This window comes from Biomphalaria glabrata, chromosome 11 (genome assembly GCF_947242115.1).
Source record: "Biomphalaria glabrata chromosome 11, xgBioGlab47.1, whole genome shotgun sequence".
Classification (NCBI taxonomy): domain Eukaryota; kingdom Metazoa; phylum Mollusca; class Gastropoda; family Planorbidae; genus Biomphalaria; species Biomphalaria glabrata.
Genome location: NC_074721.1, coordinates 17,290,452 through 17,318,169, shown reverse-complemented (window position 1 = coordinate 17,318,169; position 27,718 = coordinate 17,290,452). Strand labels below are relative to the sequence as shown.

At 38.5% G+C, this 27,718-nt stretch overlaps 2 protein-coding genes across 2 annotated transcripts in view; both read left to right on the top strand.

Moving 5' to 3' along the window:
- LOC106054901 (uncharacterized) overlaps positions 1-21,575 on the top strand; it is a 59,649-nt gene extending 38,074 nt beyond the window's left edge. Inside the window, exons 14-20 of the mRNA XM_056004981.1 lie at positions 358-390; positions 1,999-2,080; positions 2,562-2,662; positions 8,701-8,835; positions 13,236-13,331; positions 13,554-13,629; positions 21,288-21,575. Coding sequence (XP_055860956.1) covers positions 358-390; positions 1,999-2,080; positions 2,562-2,662; positions 8,701-8,835; positions 13,236-13,331; positions 13,554-13,629; positions 21,288-21,417 — 653 coding nt within the window. The 3' untranslated portion in view covers positions 21,418-21,575. The remainder of the gene's footprint in view (positions 1-357; positions 391-1,998; positions 2,081-2,561; positions 2,663-8,700; positions 8,836-13,235; positions 13,332-13,553; positions 13,630-21,287) is intronic.
- Positions 21,576-25,872: 4,297 nt separating this feature from the next.
- Positions 25,873-27,718, top strand: part of LOC106051828 (uncharacterized) — a 37,997-nt gene continuing 36,151 nt past the window's right edge. Inside the window, exons 1-2 of the mRNA XM_056004898.1 lie at positions 25,873-26,072; positions 27,464-27,585. Coding sequence (XP_055860873.1) covers positions 25,997-26,072; positions 27,464-27,585 — 198 coding nt within the window. The 5' untranslated portion in view covers positions 25,873-25,996. The remainder of the gene's footprint in view (positions 26,073-27,463; positions 27,586-27,718) is intronic.

The window sequence follows — 27,718 nt, the reverse complement described above, 5'->3', positions numbered from 1 at the left end:
CCGAATGTAAGGCTTCATAGATTCAAGAGTTTAGTAAATTATTTTTCTGGAATATTTTTGCTAGTTATCTTCTAACACTAAATCTTATGTACTATTATTGGAATAGTATAAGATTTAGTAGATTTATACATTCTTTTAACCAGGATTCTTTCTAGGGGGACTGGGCTGGGTAAAAAAATCTTTTATTTTTTAAAATCTAACATTCTTTAGTTTTCAAGAGAAAAAAAAATGCTTTATTAGTTGTGTAAAAGAGGTATTCTCTTTAATAAAAAAAACAACTATTTTTTAATGTTTTTGTTAAGATTTTTTTTTTGTTTTGTTATTCGATGTCTGTTCATTATATTATTTTCTAAACAGAAGAGCAGCGAAAAGAAAAAGAACAAAGGGAGAGTAAGTAGTCTTGCCTATACATTGATCGAGTTTGAAAATATTTCTTCAAGGAGATGTAGTCTGCTAAAGTAAACTTTACTGGTGTCAACATATCACTTTTGTGATTTATTTTTTTTTTTTTTTTTTTTTTTTTTGCAAACGAAAACCGATGGAATTTTTAACTTGCGGAAATGATAAGAATTTCTGAACCATGTCCAATGATCATAAGGGAAGGACTAGAGGACGTAACCCATGACTATCTTCTTCTATTTGAAACTTTGTTCTTTCCCTCCCTTTATAACAAAAAGTAAATAGGTCAATACATAATATGAACTTGTTTATAAGATATGAACTTAAAAAGTATATTACACTTTTTATGTACTATTTAGCTTGTAGTACAGTTGTTTTTTCGTTGGTAACAGCGATCAATGGATCTTTTCATATAACTCCTTTGACGTTATGTGTTTGTATATTTGTTAGAAAATATTTCCCGATCTTCCTTTTTGATTATTGTTTTTCTTTTGGTTTTATAATATCGCCACAACCACACACACCCCCTGTCTTCTATATGTCTTTTTCTTCATTTTCTCTTACTGTATTTTAATTGTTTGTTTTAAAAACGCAAAATCTGTCTGTCTGCTAAACAAAATCTGTCTGTCTGCTAAAAAGTTTGAACAGGCTATTTCTCCCACACCCCTTCTCGGATCAAATAAAAAAATTTCCACAATTATTCATTGGCGTGGACAATACCCTAATCAATAAAAAAATTAACATGTTAGTCAATTAATTACGCGTTATTAGTTATTTTGTTTGATATCAACAAATATATTTACATATATTGATAAATATGCCTGGTTTTGTCCCTTTAGATAATTGGACACGTTTTTTCTCCCACACCCATTATCGCATCAAGTTAAATCTTTCAACAATTATTTAATGTACCTAAAAAAAAATATGAGTCAATTTAAAAATAACCAACAAGTCAATTAATTATTGGTAATTGTTTATTTTGTTTGATATGAAAAAGGAAATTTGTTTCTTCCCAAGAACTATATACAAATCCTATATGCTTATCATGATCTATTGACAGTCTAGTGACAGTCTAGTGAGAGTCTAGGAATAGTCTAGTGATAGTCTAGTGACAGTTGAGCCATCGTAGATAAAGGCCTGTGTAGTTTGACAGTCTAGTGATAGTCTAGTGATAGTCTAGTGAGAGTCTAGTGACAGTTTAGGGACAGTCTAGCAGTAGTCTAGGGATAGTCTAAGGATAGTCTAGTGATAGTCTAGTGACAGTCTAGGGATAGTCTAGGGATAGTCTAGTGACAGTCTAGGGATAGTCTTGTGACACTTGAGCCATCGTAGATAATGGCCTGTGTAGTTTGACAGTCTAGTGATAGTCTAGTAGCAGTCTAGTCCGATAGAGCCAAGCCTTTGAGGTTTCATGAATAGCGTGAGGTGATGGGGGGGGGGGGGGGGGCTGGCGCATTATGTGCCGGATGTAACCTCCGGGCCGCTGTCGGACATCACTACTCTTAGAGATAAAGCAATACAGGATGATTGACTTATTATAAAGTATCTGAGGAAAAGACGTGGTCTCCCTCAAAGCTTGCATGTTTCTATCCTCTACAGGCTCTCATATGTCAGCATGGTCAGAATGGACCGAGTGGACCTGCCCAAGAGAGTGTAACGCGACCGACAGGTACAGGACACGGTCAGTAACAGCAATTCACAATTTGTAATCCTACAATTTGGCGTAGGCTACCATTCAAGGGTAGGCAGTGGGTGTGAGATGTCCGCCAGTCCGAGATCTGATCTTTAAAAGTCAAGAAACAAAACATTATAGCAAGACATAAACGAAACGTTTCTCCCCCCCCCCCCCCCCCCGAGCATTTCTATTTAGAGGCTCAGACACCGATCACAGAAAGAGACACAAAATCTATTTTGTTCCCTTTACAATGACATCATTGAATAAAATCCTACTTTTTAATGTTAACATAACAAATGTGTACGTGAAACTGTTGTGTGAACGTTTATTTGGTATGACATCGAATAATTTGTTTGCCCTTGTTTTGTTAGGGGTAATGGCACATAAAGATATGTCTCCCTCTGGTGTAAATATAACAAAAAGGGAATTGCTGTTCTACAATGCAATAAACCAAAACTTGAACCTATATGTTGATTTCCTATTTCAGACAATGTCATAAACCAACTCCGAGCAGTGAAAACTGTCTGGGACTCGCAAATGAGACAAAACATGGAGGCTGCAACGTTGAAAATGAACTGTGCCCTGTAGGTGAGAAACAATGTCCAGTTGTTTATTGTCACCATAGATTAGTGAAGGTGGTCTTTGTTACCATAGAGTAGTGAAAGTGGTCTTTGTTACCATAGATTAGTGAAGGTGGTCTTTGTTACCATAGATTAGTGAAGATGATCTTTATTAATAAAAAGTAGTGAAGGTGTTTTTTGTTACTATACAGTAGTGAGATTTGTCAAAATACAATGTACATTTCTTTTCTTACTATGAAAAGTGTAAGCTGCTGCCACCTTTCTCAGTCCACCATACTGTCACCTTTCTCAGTCCACCATACTGTCACCTTTCTCAGTCCACCCTCCTGCCACCTTTCTCAGTCCACCCTCCTGCCACCTTTCTCAGTCCACCCTCCTGCCACCTTTCTCAGTCCACCATACTGTCACCTTTCTCAGTCCACCCTCATGCCACCTTTCTCAGTCCACCCTCCTGCCACCTTTCTCAGTCCACCCTCCTGCCACCTTTCTCAGTCCACCATACTGTCACCTTTCTCAGTCCACCCTCCTGCCACCTTTCTCAGTCCACCATACTGTCACCTTTCTCAGTCCACCCTCTTGCCACCTTTCTCAGTCCACCATACTGCCACCTTTCTCAGTCCACCCTCCTGCCACCTTTCTCAGTCCACCATACTGCCACCTTTCTCAGTCCACCCTCCTGCCACCTTTCTCAGTCCACCATACTGCCACCTTTCTCAGTCCACCATACTGTCACCTTTCTCAGTCCACCCTCCTGCCACCTTTCTCAGTCCACCATACTGTCACCTTTCTCAGTCCACCCTCCTGCCACTTTTCTCAGTCCACCCTCCTGCCACCTTTCTCAGTCCACCATACTGTCACCTTTCTCAGTCCACCCTCCTGCCACCTTTCTCAGTCCACCATACTGTCACCTTTCTCAGTCCACCATACTGCCACCTTTCTCAGTCCACCATACTGTCACCTTTCTCAGTCCACCCTCCTGCCACCTTTCTCAGTCCACCCTCCTGCCACTTTACCCACTCTGCTCTCGTGGGTTGTAGGTCTTATTGTTTTAGGTCTTATTGTTGTAGGTCTTATTGTTTTAGGTCTTATTGTTGTAGGTCTTATTGTTTTAGGTCTTATTGTTGTAGGTCTTATTGTTGTAGGTCTTATTGTTTTAGGTCTTATTGTTGTAGGTCTTATTGTTGTAGGTCTTATTGTTGTAGGTCTTATTTTTGTAAGTCTTATTGTTGTAGGTCTTATTGTTTTAGGTCTTATTGTTTTAGGTCTTATTGTTTTAGGTCTTATTGTTTTAGGTCTTATTGTTTTAGGGCCTTTTTTTTAAATTCATAACTTTACCATCATTTTGCAGGACTTATTAATAAGCACAATTTATTAAAGTTGATGTATATAAGTATATAATATATTTCAGCAGTTCAAAAAATAGACTAGTATTTAGTTTTAGGCGACGAGACATAGTGCGCTTACATATCAACATTTGAAATGGCCCTGGCACTTGGCCCGGTCAAAGACGTAACTGTCTGACCTGCAAACACACAGTTTGCTACACCCACTAGCGCTTGTCTTAAAATGGCATTTAAGATCAACGTTACATTCAACTCTTACATGCCATGATATTCTGAAAGGTGTCAAATGATTTAGCCTACATTGGAAACCCAGGCAGGAAAATAAAAAAACAGCATTCTCTTAACACCTTAAAGCAGGTATGGCCAACCTATGACGCATGCGCCAAAAGTGTCGCATTGCACAATTACAAATGGCGCAGTTCACCCACAGATAAAAAATCAAGAAAAGCTTGTTCTCAAAAATAATAATTACGAATTTTAAGAAAAAAAAGTTTCACAAGAATTACATTGACTAGCTATTACGACACTGAAATTGAGCAAAATGATTTTAAGCTTAATCTGACCAATTAATACAAAATACATAGGTTTAATGTATCAGCAATGGATTATGTGCTATGATATGTATGCTTTTTCTTTTCGCTGGTGTTGGACATATTTTTATGTTACCTACTTAAGCTTTCCGTTATTAGAAAAAAAATGACGATAATTTCAACATTTTTAAAGACCTTATTGGCCTTAAGTCACTCTAAGGAAAAACCAAATGGTCAGACATATTTGAGGAAGCAAAGTGACGCACTAGCGTATCCGGGGGGGGGGGGCGGTACGGGTTAGGACGAACTTTCGTATAGGATTCACACAATTTGTATATGAATTTATTACTTATGTTAAAAATATATACTGATTATTTATATTTCAACCTATTTTTAGATTATTTTGCCCTCCCCTCTAGTATGTTGGCTGATTTGGTGGGGTCGGGAGGGGGCGATGGTATCAATCCAGCCCCCCCCCCCCCCCAAACTTTCAATTTATTTGTAGAAATCACAGCTTGATAACAAAATCAATTAAATATCTATATAGCCAAAATGTATTATTGATATTTTAACCAATCTCTATGGTGGACTCCGTTTTTATGGAGAAATCAAAGTTTGTGAACACAATTAGTTGAATTAATATATACATTTGATATTATGTCGCTCCCTTTCTGGTATTTTGGCCGATTCGGTGGGGTGGGGGGGGGGGGGCGATTGCATGTACTGCCCTGTCATGATTGAGATGAGTTTTAAACCCAGATAATCTTTTCCTAGTCGCCTTTTTCCAACCTTTACTCAATCTGATATTTTTCTAGTTAAATAAATTTGGGACTATAACTCACAATTTATACTTCTATTTTCTTAAATACTATTTATCGAAAAAAATTTTGTTTCGGCAGCGATCTTCAAAGCCAAAATCTAAATATGTGGGGTATCCTATCTTTTCAAGGAACAAATCGGTTTTATTTGCAATGTATTATGGGCCTATAAATTCATAGTAGAATATTTTTCAAGTACAACATTATTCGAAAGGTCCTTTTTTAATAGTATGAATTATGAGCTTTAGGTCAGGAGAATGCGTTTCTGCAGTGAAGAATGCAAGAAAACGCTTTTGGCGTCGGGGCTTAGCACCGAACTCCATTGATGAATAATGAGCTGTAGATGTCAGGAGAATACGTTTCTGCAGTGAAAAAAGCAAGAAAACGCTTTTGGCGTCGGGGCTTAGCACCGAACTCCATTGATGAATAATGAGCTGTAGATGTCAGGAGAATACGTTTCTGCAGTGAAAAAAGCAAGAAAACGCTTTTGGCGTCGGCGCTTTGCCCCGAACTCCATTGATGAATAATGAGCTGTACTTGTCAGGAGAATGCGATTCTGCAGTGAAGAATGCAAGAAAACGCTTTTGGCGTCGGGGCTTAGCCCCGAACCCCACTAGGGAACCTTATAGCGCTGCCCCAGTTGTTTTGTTTTTTTGCCGAATGTTGAGAAATGATATGTATATATATATATATATATATATATGTGTGTGTGTGTGTGTGTGTGTGTGTGCGTGTTCGTGCGTGCTGTATGTACGTTTATTCATAGGGTTAGGGTTTACTGGGCGTTAGGGCTACTGGCGGATCCAGGGGGGGGGGCGGTAGGGGCGATCGCCCCCTCCCCACTCGGCCGACCCCTTCCCCCCCCCCCCAAGGACGAATTTTAGTATAGAATTCACACAATTTGTATACGAATTTATTACTTATGTTAATAATATATACTAATTATTTATATTTAAACCTATATTTAGATTATTTCGCCCCCCCCCTAGTATGTTTGTCGATGTGGTGGGGTCGGGAGGGGGCGATGGAATCAATTCCGCCCCCCCCCCTAAACTTTCGAGTGGGGGGGGCGGTCCAATTTATATGTAGAAATCACAGCTTTCTAACAGAATCAATTGAATATCTATATGATTAAAACTTTTTATTGGTATTTTAAGCTATCTTTATATTATGTCGTTACCCTGTTTGGCGATGGGGTGGGGATCGAATACCTCTACTGCCCTTCCCACCTAAACCCTTTGAGTGGGGGGGGGGGGGGGGTCCTACTTTTCGGAGAAATCATAGTTTGTGAACAAAATTAGTTGAATTAATACATAAATTTTATATTTTCATATATATTCAGGTATTTTGCCGATTCGGTGGGGTGGGGGTGGGGGCGATTGCAAAATTAGTTGAATATGTATATAATATAAACTACGTGAACCCATTGTATATTATGTCACACCACACTCTAATCTCAAATTTTATCATTAGTAAATAAAATGAAAGAGGGTTGTACCAGGTGGGAGGGGCAATACATGCAATCACCTTCCCCCCATGGGACAAACCAATACTTTTTCTTTCTGTTTTATAGTTAAGAAATTACAAAATTTAAAAAATCTGTCACTAATATAATTTATACATGCTATAAAATTAAATTCTTATATCGAGTCGCCCCAACCCTATTCTTTAATTCCAAATGCAATCATTAGCAGAAATTATAAAAAGGAGTGAGGATTAATCATTTTCACTCTATCGCCCCCTCCCCTTTCCAGACAGAGTTTATGTAATTTCACATGAATTTATCTTAATTATTTAAAGACTTTGCTTTGGAAAAGTTATAATTCAAACAAAATATTTCAGTACAAAAGTCACGATTGAGATGAGCTCTAAACCCAGAAAATCTTTTCCTAGTCGCCTTTTTCCAACCTTTACTCAATCTGATATTTTTCTAGATAAATAAGTTTTGGACTATAACTCACAATTTATGCTTCAATTTTTTTTCTGCGGCGATCCTCAAAGTCTTAATCTAAAGATGTGGGGTATCTTATCTTTTCAAGGAACAAATCGGTTTTATTTGCAATGTATTAAATGCCTAAAAATTTATATTAGAATATTTTTCAACATTATTCGAAAGGTCCTTTATAATAGGATGAGAAATGAGCTTAAGGTCAAGAGAATGCGTTTCTTCAGTGAAGAATGCAAGAAAACGCTTTTGGCGTCGGGGTTTCGCCCCGAACCCCACTGGGGAATCTTACAGCGCTCCCCCAGACCCCCAAGCTTGCAAGAGAAAGGCCTCAACATGACTTTTATTTTTTCGCCGAAGGTTGAGAAACACTGCTCTATTTTATTCTCATATATATATATATATATATATATATGTTATATATATATATGCTGTACGCAGGTTTATGCATAAAGTTAGGGTTTACTCGGCGTTAGGGTTAGGGTTTGGAAAAAAAATCGCCCCCCCCCCACTCCAAAGTTCTGGATCCGCTAGTGGTTAGGGTTAGGGTTTGGAAAAAAATCGCCCCCCCCCCCCCACTCCAAATTTCTGGATCCGCTAGTGAAGTGACGTCTAGGAAATCATCAATGAAATAAAGTGAACTAAAGTAAATGAAGCCGCCAATGAGTGAAAGAGTTCCTTGAACTGTACTCTTGCTTAGACCTCTCAGATATTGATGCGGTCACGAAATTAACTCGTAACATTAGAAATGAGCAAATTGAAAATATTTTGCCAATATGTTTATAATTTTTTAAATTTAAAACTGCTACCAGTGTTCACAAATTATAATTAGTCTATACTCTACAGATCATACAGAAATTATACATTAAAATTATAAATGCAACTAAAAATGTTTACAACATAAAGACTTACTAAGTCAATTTATTTTCTAAACCCCCTCATCTACCATACTCAAATGTTTTGTTTGTTTGTTTTGTCTGTGTCTCGAGACGTAAAATGCCACGGATGTCAGGCACCATTCACCCAGACGGGATCAACAACCGACAGTTTTCTTTCAAATGAGAAACATTCCGTTTGTTTCCCATTTCTCTTACAGTGTACCTCCTCCTTCGCCTCCTGATTTCCCGCGCTTTCACATCAGCGCAACTCATTTCTTTTCTGCCTCCATAGACAACAACCAGGACAGATAAGTGAAAGAGAAGACTTTTCGGAGTTGTTTCTGTCTTTTTTTGTTTGATTGTAAATGATGAAGGCCTCGTGGCCTAAGTATCTTTTGTTTTTACTTTGATCTAGAAGGGTTTCCAATAGGTATATTTTTTTGTGTCTAAATATAAATTATGTAATTGAGATGTCCTTGCAAAGACAAATTAAGGAGCCCATTGTGTCTGTCATACATGAATGAATCTCAGAATGTCCAGAGTATAAATGGAGCTATGGCTGCCGCAAGGATTGTGAAAACTGTGCCCAGGACTGCGACAAGTTCACAGGAGAGTGTGAGTCGTGTAACGAAGGCTTTAAGTTTCCTAAACTGAGTTGCAGTAAAGGTAACCATCTTTTTTAACATACACTCCCTGTGCTAATATTATTTGATATTACGTAATTTGTTTGTTGTTTATGTTTTGTGCGAAAGCAAAGGATCGGACGGAAATAAAAAGTTAATTATATATGTCTACCTTGATAAAGTCAGCCTCGTTATTATCATTATTAATTAATAACGTCTACAGCAATTTATTATTAATCTGTGACAACAGAACATGGTGTCAGATTTGGTTTCAGATCTTGTGTCAGATCTGGTGTTAGATTAGATGTCAAATATAGTGTCACATTGCTTTAAAGTGCTGGTAACAGGTAGATCTAGATCTAGTGGTTTCTAAATTGTTAAAAGTACATTTTATTTGTGGTGTTGTTAGTTCATTTTGTTTAGATCTAGATCTAGACATAGAATCTAGAATCTGTACGAATAATGGAATTATTCGATCCTCCTAAACCGTTGTCACTAGACGGTAATCTATCTGAAAGATGGAAAAAATGGAGACTAAGTTTTGAACTGTTTATGGTCGTGGCGACCGAGCCAGTGAAGAAAGCTTTATTGTTACACCTTATCGTTGAACCGCTCGAGACATCTACAATACTTTTCAAGTATGTGAAGATGAGATTGTAGACAAAGTAATTGAAAGGTTTGAGAATCATTTTTTGCCTAAGTCCAACACTGTGTATGACAGATTTAAATTCTTTTCAAGAAAGCAGAAAGACGGAGAAACGTTTGAACAGTTTTATACTGAGTTAAAGAATTTGGCAAAAGAATGCAAGTTTGACAACCTTCGAGATGAACTCATCAGAGATCGATTGGTATGTGGCATACAGTCGGATCGAGTGAGAGAAAGACTTCTGAGAGATGTAGACTTAACTTTAGAGAAAGCAGCAAGCATAATTCGTGCTGACGAGCATACACAGAACCAAATGATAGATATGAAAGGACTACATTTGGATGCTGCTAATAAATTAAAGAAGACATAAGATAGAAAGCCAATCAAAACCTCACAGGGAAAAATGGCAAAGAATCATGTAACAAGTATCATTAAAGATTGTAGATCTTGTGGTAGATCTCATGGAAAATACAATTGCCCAGCATTTGGACAGACATGCCGAAAATGTAAAAAGAAAAATCATTTCGCTGTAAAATGTCGTTCGAAATACTTCAAGGCTGTTGATTCACTGGAAGGTGAAAGTCAGGCAAGCCAAATAAATGAGTTGTGGTTTGAGGCAATTGGTACTGGTAACAATGTCAAAGTTTGGATGGTTGATGTCAATATTATGTGAAAAATAGTCAAAATGAAGATTGACACAGGAGCACAAGCTAATGTGATATCAGAGTCAACGTGGAACACTTTAGAAACTGATACTCAGTTAAATAATTCAAATACTACCCTACGAGCATTAGGGGATGAAGCATTAGAACTGAAGGGAGTTGCATCGGTCACATTTAAAGTCGGCGATGTAAAAGTTAAAGATGATATGTACGTGATCAAGAAAAGTATAAATCCTATACTAGGTCTGAAGACATCTATTGCTTTGAAACTAATTGAGGCAAAGAGAAATGTCGAAGTACACGATGTCAAGCAACAAAATGAAGTTCCACAAGTGTTGATGAAAATATATAAGGAAGTATTGGAAGGACTCGGTACATACAAAATGAAGAATCACATTAAACTGACGTCGGATGCAAAGCCTGTTATTCAATGTGCGCGCAGAGTTGCACCATCACTCTATGAAGAATTGAAAAGAAAACTCACACAAATGCAACAAGATGGAGTGATCACAGAAGTGGATGAACCAACAGAATGGGTTCATAACTTGGTTATAGCAAAGAAGAAAGATAATTCTTTGAGGTTGTGTTTAGATCCCCGAGAACTGAACAAATATTTAATGAGAGAACATTTCACTATACCAACATTTGATCAAATCAATAGTTCACTGGGAGCAGCAAAAGTGTTGAGTATACTTGATCAAAAGGATGCATATTGGCAAGTTGAGTTGCATGAACCAAGCTCTTATTTATGTACATTCAATACTCCGTTTGGAAGATACAGATTCTTGAGAATGCCTTTTGGTATATCCTCAGCTAGTGAAGAAACGTGCTTATCAAGTATTCGGAGACATCCCAGGTGTACATATCATGTCAGATGACATGCTGATTGCAGCAAAAGATGAAAAAGAACATGATCAAATTTTTGAAAATGTTCTGGAGAGAGCTAGAAAGAACAATGTAAAGTTCAACAAGAACAAGATACAATATAAACTTTCTGGTGTTAATTATCTCGGAAAACAAATTGGAGCAGATGGTATTCGTCCAGATCCAGCTAAAATCAAAGCAATAATGGAGATGCCAGCACCAACAGATCGAACAGGAATTCAAACACTGCTAGGAATGTTGAACTTTCTGTCAAGTTTCATTCCAAACATGTCAACAATTACCAGTCCATTGCGTGAATTGCTAAAGAAAGATGTATTGTGGCAGTGGAATGCAGAGCAAGACAATGCTTTCCAACTAATAAAGAAAACACTTAGTGAAGCTCCAGTTCTGCAATTGTTTAACCCTGAAAAAACAGTGACGCTTTTTCTAAAGGGTTGGGAGCATGTTTAAATGCAAGAAGACAAACCTGTTGCGTATACGTCAAGATCATTGACAGAAACAGGGTGCAGATATGCACAAATAGAAAAGAAAATGTTAGCAATAGTGTTTGTAGCTGAATATTTTCACCATTATATTTTTGGAAGAACTGTGACTGTACAATCAGATCACAAACCTTTGCAAACTATTGTGACGAAGACTTTACACAAGATTTCACCAAGACTTCAGTTGATGATGTTAAGACTGTTGAGATATCAATTAACAGTAACTTACACTCCAGGTTCAAAAATGCAAATAGCTGATACGTTATCGCGTGCGTACATCAATGGTCAAGAACAATACAATTCAAACGATGACATGGTCATGAGAATTCATAGCGCAAAAGCAGTTTCCGGAAAGTAATCAGAAGATTATTGAAATTAGAAGGAAAAGTGAATCTGATTCTAAATTGAAACTTGTAATTAATTATGTCAGAGAAGGTTGGCCAAAGATAAAAACTTAAATTCATGAAACAGTGAAAGTGTATTGGTCATTTAAAGACATTATTCATGAAGAGAATGGAATATTGTTTTATGAGAACAGAATTATAATTCATTCAAGTATGAGAAATGAAATTCTCGACAAGTTGCACATAGGTCATTTTGGTGTTGAGAAAACCAGATCGAAGGCAAGACAGAGTGTGTTTTGTCTAGGATAGTCCAAAGATATTTTTTTCGACAATAATGAAATGCTCAACATGTGCAACGTTCAAAAGAAACAATGTGAAGGAAAAATTGCTACCTCATGCTGTACCAGACAGACCATGGGAAAAGGTTGCGACAGATTTGTTTGAATGGTGAAACAATGACTATTTGCCGTTTGTGAACTATTTCTCCAAATGTCCTGAAATAAAACGACTGGAGAACAAAACAGCAGAATGTGTTATCAGGGCATGAAAGGTATTTTTGCTAGACATGGCATACCAGAAGAAATAGTGGGCGACAATATGCCAATCAACAGATATCAATATAGAGAGTTTGCTTCTGAATGGGGTTTCAAGATAACATCAAGTTCCAGGTACCCTCAATCAAATGGACAAAGTGAGGTGTATGTTGGTATCGTAAAGCAGATATTCAACAAAGCATACATAAGTGGGAAAGATCCATATCTCGCTATGCTCGAGTATAGAAATACTCCGATAAGCGGACTGCTTTATTCGCCATCACAACTGCTGATGAGTAGAAGACTCAGGGACATCATTCCAACTGATCCCAAACTATTGAAACCATCGGTAGCTGAAAATGCAGAGACATTACTCAACGAACTACCGATGAAAAGCAAAGTGAAATACGATGCAAAAGCAAGGTTACCTAAAGATTACATGGCCAAATGGCACACTCGTTTACCGTTAGCCACAGAAACAGATGACCTTTACACCATCTGCCCCATAGACCACAAGGTCTGAAAGGGGAACTTTTGAAACTTTACCTAACAAAAGATGAATCAATTATAAAACCAACTTATTTGTCTATTGTTAATTAATGATTTTGTGTGATATCGAATAAGGAATATAACTTCTACATTTGTTGAGAGATATCATTGTAATTGCGGAGTTCTTTCCCTTAGATAAGCCTTGTTTATTTGAAAAGGGTTATTTTTATTTTGCTTGCTTTGTGTGTGTGTGTTGTTGTTGTTTTTTTGTCTAAACATATACATGAACTGTCAAATGTCTCAAAAAATCGTTAGAGCTATTTTGAAATCCATGTCCTCCTAGGTTCCAGGTTACTTATTAAGTCTTAGACACCACTACATCATTCTCTTATTTCTCCTTAGAATGTGCTGCTTTTGAGTTCGGTCCAGACTGTTCTGGAGATTGTCTCCGAGAATGCTGGGGAGACTGCGATGATAGAAAGAAAGGAACCTGCCACGGTAAGTCCCAAAAAAAAAAAAGTCTTCAAGATACACCCACTCTATTTGGTTCGCTATTGGACTAAAGTGTTCCCAAAAAGGATACACTTTTGTTTTTAAAATCTAACTTTGCGTATGCATTGTTGTGTTGGTGTGTAACGTAATGTGTGAATAAGATTGACCAAACAGAGCCACCAACGAGTTTTTAAGTAACATAAACTCCCTATATTTTTTTTCTTCTAGGTGAAAAATGGACATACTTAGTTATGATCGGAGGCCCTAGTGTGGTTGTCATTGGTTTTATGGCCCTATATTGTCAGTAAGTACTTTAGTCTTTAGTCCGCATTTCGATACATCTTTATATTAAATTGCTGTTTCCGAATTCTTGTTATTCATCATCTGTCACTTGATTTTCGTCATGGGGAGGGGGGGGGCGCTGTGAGCCTAACCAATCGTTTTCTTTTACTTGTGTGTATCTAACTCGTTAAGTTCGCGTGTAATTTGCATTTAGCGTTGAAAGGCCTGTCACTATTTCACTTTTGTATTGATCGGTTGGCTATGAAAGGTGAATCATAAGAAGCTTAATAATTAGACTTGGCTGGATACTAAATGTTAGAATGTAATAGATTATAGATCTATTGATGACTTGGCTCTCGCGTTGAGGCATTAGTTGTTGTTTTTTATATCGTACACCTTAATAGTATTCTAATAAACCTGGTGGTGACACAGATTGGGGCAGTGGTGCGTGTCGACAGCCGACGCAAATCGCCCCAGGCCAGCGCTAGACGAGTGGTCAACTGTGACGAGTTGCGGCGGTCAGCCACGACGGTTCTGTGTGGTAAATAGAGCTTAGGAGTGTCACGAGGGATGTAGTCATATGATCAACCAGAATGGTCGATAGACGTTCCGCCGGTTCTAGAAGACCAGCAGGGACCCTATATAAAGAGCGGAGGTGTCACAGTCAAGACGGTTCAGTACGACGGCCCAGTACAAGTCCGGAACGAGACGGAGAGACCAGTGCAAGAGTTGATACGGCGGTACGGTTGTTAACGCAGAAATATTTGTACAGTCTCGTGTTACGTGTTGCTAATTGTACAGTATTGGATGCATGTGCGTAGCCAGGGGGGGTGGAGTTCAACCCCCATCCCCGAAATGAAATTCCCCCAGGGGGGGGGACGGAATTCAGTGACTGATTTTTTGTTTTCATTTTGTTTATTTTAGGTGAGATTTTAATACTAAATCATCACTTACCACAGCACAGCCGAGGGAGTTTTGAGTTAAACCCTCTACCAGGGGGTTTTGAGTTTAAACCCCCCTACCAGGAGTTTTGCAGTTAAATCCCCCTCTTCTATAAACAAAACAAAACAAAAACAAGATTACAAAGAGAGTTTGTGTTACACAAACTCAGAGGCGGCCCCCGTCGAAGTCGGATCCCTGTCGGATCTGCATATTCGCAAATAATATTCAAGAGGTGATTTAATTTTGATGTAAAATGTTTTACACGTTTCGGATGTTCCTTCAGAGTTGAAGATAATTACTTCCTAGTCCAAACCTCCCGCAGGACGATGGGGGATGGGAGCGGGCAGGGTTTGAACCCTGGGCCATCCATAAATCTGAACGACAGTCCAGCGCGCAAACCGCACGACCAGGCAGCCATCCGATGGTCAAAAGTAATAATGTTTCAAAGATTCATTTGCCGTAAATTTAAATTTAAATTTAATAAAAAAAATAGTAGATTAGTTTTAGTATATTAAAACATTACAATATTGATCAAAACGTTTGGAAATGAAAATCTACACTTTTTTTTTTACACTTTAAGTTTAGAAATTGAAATTCTACATCTTAATCTAGTCTATTTTAGTCTAAACTAGATCTAGAAATTCTAGATCTAGACTCTAAAATAATTTTAATTAGAATATAAATCCAGATCTAGATATACTGTAATAAAAATCTAGATCTAGTTTAAAAAATCTAGATTAGATCTAAATCAAGATATCATTCCTTTTTTAAACGCGAGTCACATAACGAGGCTTAATAAACATTACTATACCGAGTTCTTTTTTCATTTCATTTGAAGAATTAATTCCATATAACGCCAGAGGGAAAAAAAAACACTACGTCACACGGCCTAGCTAGACTAAAAATCGCCTTCATCTATAAGAGCCATTTATCGAGTGTTCATAGACTTTGGTGCACCGAGTGCGTTCTTTAAGCATTTCATTTAAAGAATTCATTCCATATGACGTCAAAGGAAAAAAAAACACTACGTCACACGGCCTAGCTAGAATAAAAATCGCCTTCTTCATTACGAGCCTTTTATCGAGTGTTTATAGACATTGGTGCACCGAGTGCGTTCTTTTAGCATTTCATTTAAAGAATTCATTCCATATGACGTCAAAGGAAAAAAAAACACTACGTCACAAGGCCTAGCTAGACTAAAAATCACCTTTATCAACACGAGCCATTTCTCGAGTGTTCATAGACATTGGTGCACCGAGTACGTTCTTTTAGCATTTCATTTAAAGAATTCATTCCATGTGACGTCAAAGGAAAAAAAAACACTACGTCACACGGCTTAGTTAGACTAAAATATGTTTTCATTAATACAAGCAATTTTTTCGAGGGTTAATAGACATTGGTGCACCGAGTGCGTTCTTTTAACATTACATTTAAAGAGTCCATTCATATGACGTCAAAGAAAAAAAATTCCATTACCTCACAATAGGCTAGTACCGGTACCATAAAAAAAAAATGTCTTTATTTACACGAGATATTTAACGAGGGTTCATAGACATTGGTGCACTGAGTTCTAATAGATATTATTTAAAAAGGATCAAAGCCACATTGTTTTTGCGTTTTGTCTGTCAGTCGGTCTGTCCGTTATCTTGATATAAAAAAAAACAACTAAAAGTTATTAAAAATTGATTAACCTTTATTTTACCTTTTAAAAAACGTTACGCTACTGCACGAAAATCGCTGCATAAAAAGTCCATTTAAAAAAATGTGCGTGATATTTACATACAAAGTGCATTATTAGCCTTTATAAACAAACAGAAATGTTTTCTTTTAATTTTAGCAGCTAGTTGACCAGAAAAAACGTCTTTAACTATTATTTGTATTTGTTGTAAACATTTCCTGTACATTTTAAAAATATATTTGACTTAGTGATACTGAAAATACACAAAAATTGTCCTTCTTTGTTAGCATATTGTAACATTGCCTCCCTTACATTTACGTAATTGTTTTAGAATTGGTGTATTTTTATGAAAAAATCGCTTGCATAATTAATTTTATAAATTAAACGGTTTGCTTTTAGAAAACCAAAAGTAGCCGTTGCACCTAAACTTTTCAAGCCGGATTTAATGATGAAATAATATTTTTCATATCTCTTCTAGTTTTCGAGATCTGAGTGTGACAGACGGACAGACGGACAGACGGACATTTTGCACAAACCTAATAGCGGCTTTTTCCCCTTACGGGGGCCGCTAAAAATGCAAACGACAATCCCCAAATTCCAAGAAAACAGTTAAGGAAGATTTTGACTTTAAAACCGCCTCCAAAAATTACGATAAACCCCTCTCTCAACATAAAAAAAGCAAATTACACACTCAAAACTCCAGAGGTTTTTTTTAGTTTAAAACCCCTCAATAGATCATTTTGACGATAAAACTTTCCTTTTCGATATAAAATCTAAAGCGAAATACAGGCATGTAATTCCAAGAGCGTAGTAAAGAGAGGTTACAAATTTCTACTAGTGGCTGTGCTCCATTAATAAAGTGTGAATAGTCATCTGCCGAAATTGAAAAAAACTAAATGTGGCTCAACAAAGATGGCTAAGACAGATTTTAGGAGTCAGTTATAGAGATCGGGTCTAAATCAAAGAAATCATATGCCGAACTGGGAGTCGAACCCTTAGTAAGGTTGTGACAGAGCGTCGCATGAAGTTTTGCGGGACATGTTCTCCGACAAAATGAATTACGCATAATAAGAGTTGCGGAAACAGCTTGACGGAAAATGCGCCGAACGGCGCGAGAGGGTCTAAGTCAGTGAGAATAGCACATTAGGTTTTTGAAATAAAACTTTTTAATAGCAAGATAATGCACTGTAGATACCTCAGAATATGCATTTTACTGGCTTTCAATACCAGAAATAGTGCTCGGCGACGGGGCTTCGCCCCGCGCTGGGGGAGCGCTGCGAGCTTCCCCAGACCTCTTGCTAGCAAGGGTGGGGAGTCTACAAGTTTTCCACTAATTCCAGGAAGAACCTATTCTAGGGCACAATAAGCGTCTTCCGAAAGGGTCAGAATGTAATAAAGATTAATTATGTTAAACACACACACATACACACACACATATATATATAATTTTTTTTCCGCGTGGGAGTGGGGCGGGGAGAATACCCCCCCCCCCGAAAAAAAATCCTGGTTACGCCCATGATTGGCTGTGATTTATTGAACATTAAAACCATTACGTTATTGTGGAGCCTTGAGTTGTCAAGCTCTTTAAGTTGATGGTGTCGTGCGGTGCAGTTTGCAGAGAGCAATATACCGATCCGTCACATGGATTAGCTGGAACAGAGTGGGTGTAAGAGCAGACATGCTGAAGGCGCTTTACAAGAGCGCAGTGCGCTTTCAGCTGAACTACAGTCTACCTATCCAGGTCTATGCATCGCAAACGTATCTAGCGTGCTTGGATGCTGTTCCGATTCGAGCCATCAGACTGATTTGCACAAAGTTCAGGACGGCACCGATATCCGCCTATGAGTTTATGGTGAACGTGCCGCCGTTGACATTGCGCAGAGAGCGAGCTATTTTAATTTATCACGAGAGGTATAAGCGGCTGGAGGAGAGTTGCCCTCCTCAGAAGTCTGGTCAACAACTGGGAGAGTAAGAGATGTCTCAAGAAACGCATATGGCGCGAGGGCTAGTTAGAGAGATAAACATGCCGGTAGAGCGGATCGCTCTATCTCCGCCCGGTTCTTTCACTCTGAAAAAGGCCTTCGGCATTCCAACGATATGGAAGTGCCTACTCGACAGAAGATAAACGGGCTAAGTGAAACATCCCAGCAGAAGTGGCCACTATCTACGAGGAGATTTTATGCAGTTGATCGAGGGAACTAAGAGGGCTGGGTATGGAGTGCTGTTACGATTTCCTAGGGACGAGCTGATGGGCCCTTGCTGTGTTAAAGACAGTCTTGAACCGGCGTTGGAAGAGACGATCTGTGATGGAACTGCGTCAGAAGTGGACGGTCATATTTACGGATTCAATGTCCGCACTAGAGGCCCTCGAAGGGCAGAAGGCATGGCACGGTTAGCTTGAGGAGTTCATTGGGGTTAGTGGAACGTTTCCGTCTGCGGTACATAGCTTTATACAGTGGATCTCCGCCAATTGTGCTCTGGTCTGCGGTACATAGCTTTATACAGTGGATCTCCGCCAATTGTGCTCTGGTCTGCAGTACATAGCTTTATACAGTGGATCTCCGCCAATTGTGCTCTGGTCTGCGGTACATAGCTTTATACAATGGATCTCCGCCAATTGTGGTCTGCGGTACATAGCTTTATACAGTGGATCTCCGCCAATTGTGTTCTGGTCTGCGGTACATAGCTTTATACAGTGGATCTCAGCCAATTGTGCTCTGGTCTGCGGTACATAGCTTTATACAGTGGATCTCCGCCAATTGTGCTCTGGTCTGCGGTACATAGCTTTATACAGTGGATCTCCGCCAATTGTGCTCTTGTCTGCGGTACATAGCTTTATACAGTGGATCTCCGCCAATTGTGCTCTGGTCTGCGGTACATAGCTTTATACAGTGGATCTCCGCCAATTGTGCTCTGGTCTGCGGTACATAGCTTTATACAGTGGATCTCCGCCAATTGTGCTCTTGTCTGCGGTTCATAGCTTTATACAGTGGATCTCCGCCAATTGTGCTCTGGTCTGCGGTACATAGCTTTATACAGTGGATCTCCGCCAATTGTGCTCTGGTCTGCGGTACATAGCTTTATACAGTGGATCTCCGCCAATTGTGCTCTGGTCTGCGGTACATAGCTTTATACAGTGGATCTCCGCCAATTGTGCTCTGGTCTGCGGTACATAGCTTTATACAGTGGATCTCCGCCAATTGTGCTCTGGTCTGCGGTACATAGCTTTATACAGTGGATCTCCGCCAATTGTGCTCTGGTCTGCGGTACATAGCTTTATACAGTGGATCTCCGCCAATTGTGCTCTGGTCTGCGGTACATAGCTTTATACAGTGGATCTCCGCCAATTGTGCTCTGGTCGGCCACAAGCGCGACGACATTTTAGCGAAAAATGTTGTTCATACGGCACTCGTCAATAATGCGCTGTATGCGAAGTTTGCGAACCCTGACCGACAATCATTTGCTAGCACTTTAGTATGAAGGCTGTCATACTTCAGAAAAGGGGCGTGATGTTTGGAGGCGGATGTATAGACCAGACTGAAATTATGCGTGGTGCAAACTTAAGCGTGAGGAACAGACCGTCCTTGTCCAGTCCCGTGTCAGTAATTGCCCAAAATGGGCTCACTTGGGGCGGTATTTTTCTGAGCGGTTTTCTGAGCACTAAGTCACACGAAGTCACCACTGCAAAGAGGACGAGAAACAGTAGATCCCATTCTTTATAAATGTCGCGTTCTGCAAGAAGGACGAAGGGGACAGCGAGATGAGAGATAGAGAGAGAGAGAGAATGAGAGAGAGAGTGAGAGAGAGAGTGAGAGAGAGAACTATTCGACAACACCTGTACAACACTGGTTTGATTCTTGTGTGAAGCGTAATGCATCATTCGTTGCAAGTATGTACAGTGTAACTCGTAGAGGCCACCAAATAAACAAAAAATGTTCTATCTTTAGAACACCTGTTGTGATAAAAATACAAATCAATTTAATCACAAAGTTGACAAGTAAGAAATTGATTCTGTTTATGTGTGTGTGTGTATGTGTGCTGTGGGGTACCGAAGGGCAGACGCCTAGGGACACTGGGGTTGCCAAAATGGGTGACAAAATAAAACATAAAATATCTTATATTTCTGTCACTACGTTCGTTTACATGTTAGCATTGTTATATGGGTTTTCTAGTGCTTACTCTGACAGTTCTTAGGCAAATTTGATTTGTATAAACCATTAGGAGATAAAAAGGGGGGGGGGGGGGTTGAAAGGTCATGTAACCCTGTGTGCCAGGTACTCTGATCCCCCCACCGTGTGTGTGTAAGATTGATTGCTTACAAAACCTTGTATTCCTTTGTCTGACTTGTAAAAACATGAAGAAGGTCTACTTTGATACCCCACTGTGATTGATTGCTTACAATCGACAAAACAATAATTAAACCTTTTTATACAGCAACCATCAGCAGTCTATTTAACTTTCCCATCACCTGCTGGTATGGTAATACTTCACTTGCACAAAGACTTAGACTAAATAGACTAATTGAAAAAGCATCGTATATCACTCGAACACAGCTACCATCTCTTGAAGGGCTTTTCCATGAAAGATGCCTTTCCAAAACACTTACAATTCTTAAAGATAACCTGCACCCATTAAACCACTGTTACACGAGATCTGAACGAAGTGGTCGTCTCCTTTTCATTAGATTTAAAACACAAAGATTTAAAAACTCCTTTATCCCACTGTCGGTCAGAGTATTACAAGATCATCTGTCATCATAGAGAAGTACATAGAAGTCTAATTCCTAAAGCGCTGGTTATGAATGCCTATGTGGTTTGTGTGTGAATTTTGTTCGTATTTGCATCTATAATGTTATTGTTACAGCAGTTACGCTGAGGTTGTCAATAGTAGTCAAACTGAATTTCCATTTGATTGGATCAATAGAAATTATCTTATTTTATCTTATCTATCTTATCTTACGAAACCTTGTCTGACTTGTAGAAACATGAAGAAGATGTACTCTGATATCTCACTGTGTTTGATTGCTTACAAAACCTTGTATTCCTTTGTCTGCCTTGTAGAAACATGAAGAAGGGGACTGAAGAAGAAGGCGGGGACAAAGCCATGCATGATGTTGAAAATAAGCGACCGAAAAGTCACTCCGTGAACAGTGTATTGTCAGATGCCACTACCGACTCCTCTAAATCTTGACTTTTTACCATTAAGCGATGCTTCTTACATAGACATTTCCCTGAACTAAGACACCAGCTACTTTGATTTTGTTTGAATATTTTTGGTTTTCATTTTTGTCGATATAACATACGAAAAAAAAAATGTCTCTGTATTTCATTGTTTCAATAAAAATGTATAATGGACAGTCTGGTTGTTGCTTCTTAGCTTCTTTAATTAAGTTTGAAATGAAATAGCTTCGCAAAACTTTTTTTTTATTCACTATTGAAATATTGGTTCTTTAAGTTTGTTACTGCCTGTAGTGGTAGTGCATATAAGAATTCCATTATCTAATAAATGATTACAATGTCAGGAGTCTAATTTGACAATCAGTCCAACTCTAGGCATAGAAATGTGGCTCAGATATTGGGGGCCGTGGAAACGTTATCATTGATAGTAAGGAGAGGTACACAGGCAAGAAACTGGCGCCTAAACCAGTAAGTTTCGGGCAGGAGGGACACGGCAGTTTTGGCCGGCTACCCACATGCATGAGAAGAAATACTTGAATCCCCTCTGCTGCTTGGTGGCTATATCCAATACTGGGCAATCCGGGCGCATGGACTAGAATGCATGGTCGAAGGCCGAGCACACCGGGAACCCACGCCTTTTTCCTATGCTAACCGTGCAGGACTCGCCATTACTGTAACGGTCCCTTGAGGAACGGCGCATGGATTATCGACAGGGACGTGGAGGCTCTCTTTCAACTCCGCACCGTGCAATGGGAAAGCTCTCGCATTCCATTGGACACTCCCACAGGAGTTTTGTTTTGCTATTTATTTAGTCTAATCACTTCCTCTAGCGATAGCTTCCACCAGAGTGCCACGTTGAGGCAGGATAACGTACCCGGGCCTGGCAGAACATGAAACAGCTCTGATCCCAAACTGCATGAGTCCTCTGACGTTCCTTTGGACAGATGAGTGAAGAACTGCTGGCAGTACGACAGCCTTTCGACACTAACTAAACCCCGGACGTTCATCTGATTTCCACGAGATAAATCATAGTTCAACCGTGACTGAAGGAAAAACAACAGCAATTTCATTCATATCAATATCACTTTGGTGTCTAGCTTACTATATGCATTCTTTCATTAATCTTAAATATGGTCTGCAGGTTAAAAGTCGATGTTTAAAGATTAGTGGTCAATATTTGCATGTCTCAGACTAATAATATGGGAATTTTTTTTTTCTTTTTGGGTGTTTTCTGACTCACCTATTATTAATCCTTATACGTGCTGAGGAAGAAAAAAAATACAAACATTTAACCTGTTATTATTCTCCGTGTCCCTAAAACAACTAAGCAACTTTTATAATCAAAACCGCAGCGTTTATAGTTCAAGAAAACGATTTTGTATTCGCAATTTGGATCCACCAAGTATTTGTTAAATCCGACATTTTCAAAAGTATATTTTTATGCGTAATTCCTGTTCGTAATAATAGCACTCGATTACCTTAGTCGGTATAGTATCAGATTTTAGATATGAGAGTTTATGGTTCGAGTCTTTGATCGCGATTATATATATATACATGGGCGTAGCCAGGATTTTTTTTCGGGGAGGGTTTTGGGGGGGAATCCCCCCCCCTCCCCCCCCCCTCCCCGCGAAAAAAAAATATGTGTGTGTGTGTGTGTGTGTATACATAATTAATCTTTATTACATTCTGACCCTTTCGGAAGACGTTTATTGTTTATTGTAGACTCCCCGCCCTTGCTAGCAAGGTGGTCTGGGGGAGTTCGCAGCGCTCCCCCAGCGCGGGGCGAAGCCCCGCCGCCGAGCACTATTTCTGGTACTGAAAGCCAACAAAATGCATATTCTGAGGTATCTACAGTGCATTATCTTGCTATTAAAAAGTTTTATTTCAAAAACCTAATGTGCTATTCTTATTGACTTAGACCCTCTCGCTGTTTCCGCAACTCTTATTTTGCGTAATTCATTTTGTCGGAAAACATGTCCCGCAAAACCTCATGCGACGCTCTGTCACAGCCTTACTAAGGATTCGACTCCCAGTTCGGCATATGATTTCTTTGATTTAGACCCGATCTCTATGACTGACTCCTAAAATCTGTCTTAGCCATCTTTGTTGAGACACATTTAATGATTTTCAATTTCGGCAGAAGACTATTCACACTTAATTAATGGAGCCCAAGCCATTGTTAGAAATTACTAACCTTTCTTGACTACGCTCTTGGAATTACATGCCTGTATTTCGCTTTAGATTTTATATCGAAAAGGAAAGTTTTTTTTGTCAAATCATCTGTTGAGGGGTTTTAAGCTAAAAAATATCTTTTTTTTTTTTTTTGTTTTGTTTTTAATTCAAAACCTCATTTAGCTACGATCATAGAGTTTGGTGACTGTAGTTTGCTTTAAAATAATATTGAAAAGAGAGATTTTCAACTCAAAACGCTTTGTAGGGGAATTTTAAACTCAAAACCATCTGGAGGGGTTTTAAACGTTAAAGTAAAAGCCATCTGGAGGAGGGGGATTTAAACTCAAAACCCCTTTGGCTACGCTCATAGATTTTATAGTGTGTAATTTGCTTTTTTTTTTATATTGAAGAGGTACTTTTAAGCTTCAAACCCCAACTGGAAGGGGGAGGGGGTTAAACTCAAAACCCCTTTGGCTACGCTCATAGATTTTATAGTGTGTAATTTGCTTTTTTTTTATATTGAAGAGGTACTTTTTAGCTTCAAACCCCAACTGGAAGGGGGAGGGGGTTAAACTCAAAACCCCTTTGGCTACGCTCATAGAATTTTGAGTGTGTAATTTGCTTTTTGTATATTGAAGATGGAGTTATCGTAAATTTTGGATGGGGTTTTAAAATCAAAATCTTCCTCAACTGTGCTGTTGGAATTTGGGGATTGTTTTTTGCATTTTTATTGTTTTGTTTTATAGAAGAGGGGGATTTAACTGCAAAAACCTCTGGTAGGGGGTTTAAAATTCAAAACCCCCTGTAGAGGGTTTTAAACTCAAAGCCCCCTGGTAGAGGGATTTAAACTCAAAACCCCCTGCTAGAGGGTTTTTAACTCAAAACTGCCTCGGCTGTGCTGTGGTAAGTGATGATTTAGTATTAAAATCTCACCTAAAATAAACAAAATGAAAGCAAAAATCAGTCACTTAATTCCGCCCCCCCCCCCTGCGGGGGGGGGGGGATTTCATTTCGGGGGGGGTTTGAACCCCAAGAACCCCCCCCTGGCTACGCCCATGTATATATATATATATATATATATATATATATATATATATATATATATATATATATATATATATTAAATTTAACTTTATTTTATTAATTCGATCTACATGAAAGTTGAAACTGAGTTTATAACATCAATCCTTATCAATCCTAAGATGATTAAAAAGTGGGTGGTGTTTGAAAGCGTCAGAGACCCTTTTAAATATTGCGATAAAAAGCTGAAAAGTGGAAGAATACTCGTCTAGTAAATGTAGGACTATTTTCTAAGGTTTAGACTGAAGGTGTCGGGATTAAGTGGTTACGCTGAAACAGAGTGAGTTGATATAAGCTTTGTAAAAAAAGGGCGTAGGCCACACAAATATCAAAGAGCGTATGAAACATTTCGAATAAGAACTGAATATCATAAGAACAGTCAGATAGTTTAAATAACACTAGACCCCATTTGTTAAGGAGGAGGGTTGTAGAGGGTTGGAGCGAAGTAAATTTACGAGCTGGCCTAATTCAACGTTACAAATATTAGAATTAACTGGTCAAAGTTCAACAACAACAGCAAAAAACTGTAATTCAATGGATACCAGCTCATATAGAACTAGAAGGAAATGAGAAGGCTGACACACTCGCCAAGAGTGGGACAATTAACACACTAATAAACTCTGCACTCTATCCAGAAGAAATGAAGAAACTAATAGTAAATAAAATAAATGAGAAATGGACGAACTCTCATCCAGATCACAAGAAAGATGACGCTTACTATAATCTATCCCGACAAGACCAACGTCTAATCTTTCGACTCAGGACCGGACACAACAGAATGCAACAACATATGTAGGCTACCGGAAGCTCAAAATTGGAACCAGTGAAATCTGCCCATGTGGAGTATCACCAGAGAATGCCGACCACGTCCTCCAAAACTGCTCTCTTTACCAAGAGGCCCGTATAAGACATTGGCCCCAAAACACCCCAATAGAAAGGAAACTATATGGAGAGCTCCCTGATTTGGAAACCACTGCGCAGTTCATCTCATGTATTGGTCTACTCATCTGAACACTCCAACATAACAATGAGAACGAAGAAGAAGAAGAAAAAACTGGTCAAAAGAAGTTAGTAGGCAATGCTAGTTTCTCATATTTAAATGTCAAGAGTGAAGTCAAAGATATTTCGGCGAAAATAGATGCATTTGTAAGGTCTTAGTAGTTTTTGGTGCGTAATTATAGGTTCTTGTTTTTTTTTAAATATAATTCCATGTCCGGTCCGATTGATTATATACATCTTTCACTAGAGGTGCACTAATGGTTGTTAAATGCGGAAATAGAAGTCATGCTAGATGTAAAGGGAGATTGCTGTTGTGTTGAGAAACATCGAACTTCAAAAGTATGAGAAGGATTGACTTGACGTTATTACCTATCCTATGCTGTGTATTTGTCTATTGTTATCCCGTTCAGAGCAAAGGTAACAGGTTTTAGAGTTACACAATTTTTTTATGTCTTTAATTTTATTTATACATCTAGAATCTAGATCCACTAGTGAAGTCTAATAGTAAACAAACTGTCGAATTTGTAGACAACATTATTTATAGAGAAAACTGAACATTCTAGAGATCACGAAAAAGGCTTATCTTATCTTTTTCTCTTATAAAATAAAGACGTTACTTCAAAAAAGAAGACAATTACGTTCTACACGTCATACATCTAGTCATGCATCTTAACCAATGACTTATATTCTGCCAAGTCATTGGTTTTTCTCGCTGGCTCAGGCAATCCATTCCATGTTCTAATAGCGCTAGGTAAGAAGGATAATTTGTACACATTTGTCCTAACATATGGAACGAGAAATGTGCCTTTATCTTTGTGTTTTGACATCGACTCGCGTAACTACGCATACATTATTTATTACATAGCTATGACCTACATATTTCGCTACAATCAATGCAGACAAAGCCATTTAAGTTCTTTTTTTTTCTTTCTTTTTTGTAGTCTTAGGCGTTAACTTTCTTATTAATCTCGAATGCGCGTTTCAATACCATTGTAAGAATTCTCAGGTTGTCTCTTTTTCAAAAGTCATATTCTGTCAGGTGTTCTGTCTGAGCTGGTTTTTCATGTGTTTCGGAAAGGGGGGGGGGGGGGCAGGGCCTCTTAGAGCTTGCTAAGTAAGAGGGGATACCTCTGAGAGCCACAACAGAATTCAGAACTTTTGAGTGCGGGTGGAGGGGGGGGGTGCGAATTTTTTTCTAACCCTAACCTTCATAATCCTAATTTAAAACAGTGTGTCTCAAACTTTGGAGGAAAAGAATTCCCCTCCTCCTCGTTTAGATTCGTTTCTCCTCCCACTTCCCTTTCTCGGATCAATTTAAAATTATTTATAGTAGATAAACATATAAGAATAAATTTAAAAAAACAACTATTAGTTAATCATTTTGTACTAATTAATTAATTTTTGTTTTCTATATAGCAGAAAGGGAAGTAAACACCATAATTTTCAGATTTATAGCATTAATTAGCGGTTCCTTCCCTTAGATAAGCTTTGTTTTTTTTATAAAGTATTATTTTTTGTCTATTGCTCTATTACTTTTGAAAAGGCAACACGGAAACCTCCCAGAAGATTGATTACATTGCTGATGGCTGAAATAACTGATGCTGTTGTACTCAATACTAACGAGCTTATCAACAAGTATTCTTGTAGATTAGCTTCATAGTTGTTCTACAGCTGTTCAGAGTAGGACATCGTATGGGTTTAGATCAGGCTTAAATGATGACGTGCCCCCCTGACACCCTTATGCGCTTCAAAGAGTCAGTTTGCCTTGATACTGTGTATAAATAAATTGTTATTTTGTACTATACCAGAGGCTGCTTCCACTACTGCTGGTCGGTTATTCTACTTAGCAACTCCAAGTCTTGGTCTCCCATCTCTCGACAAAGAAACGAAAGTAATTGTATCATTTCTCACTCCTGAGGATGGCGTGATGGTAAGTCGTCATGGGATTCTGATACACGATCGATGCGTTGTTACCTAGGAGACACATTTAGTATATATTTGTTTTTTTTACAAAGCTTTGTCTGTTTGTCTGTCTGTATGGTAAAAAAAAAGTATGAACATCT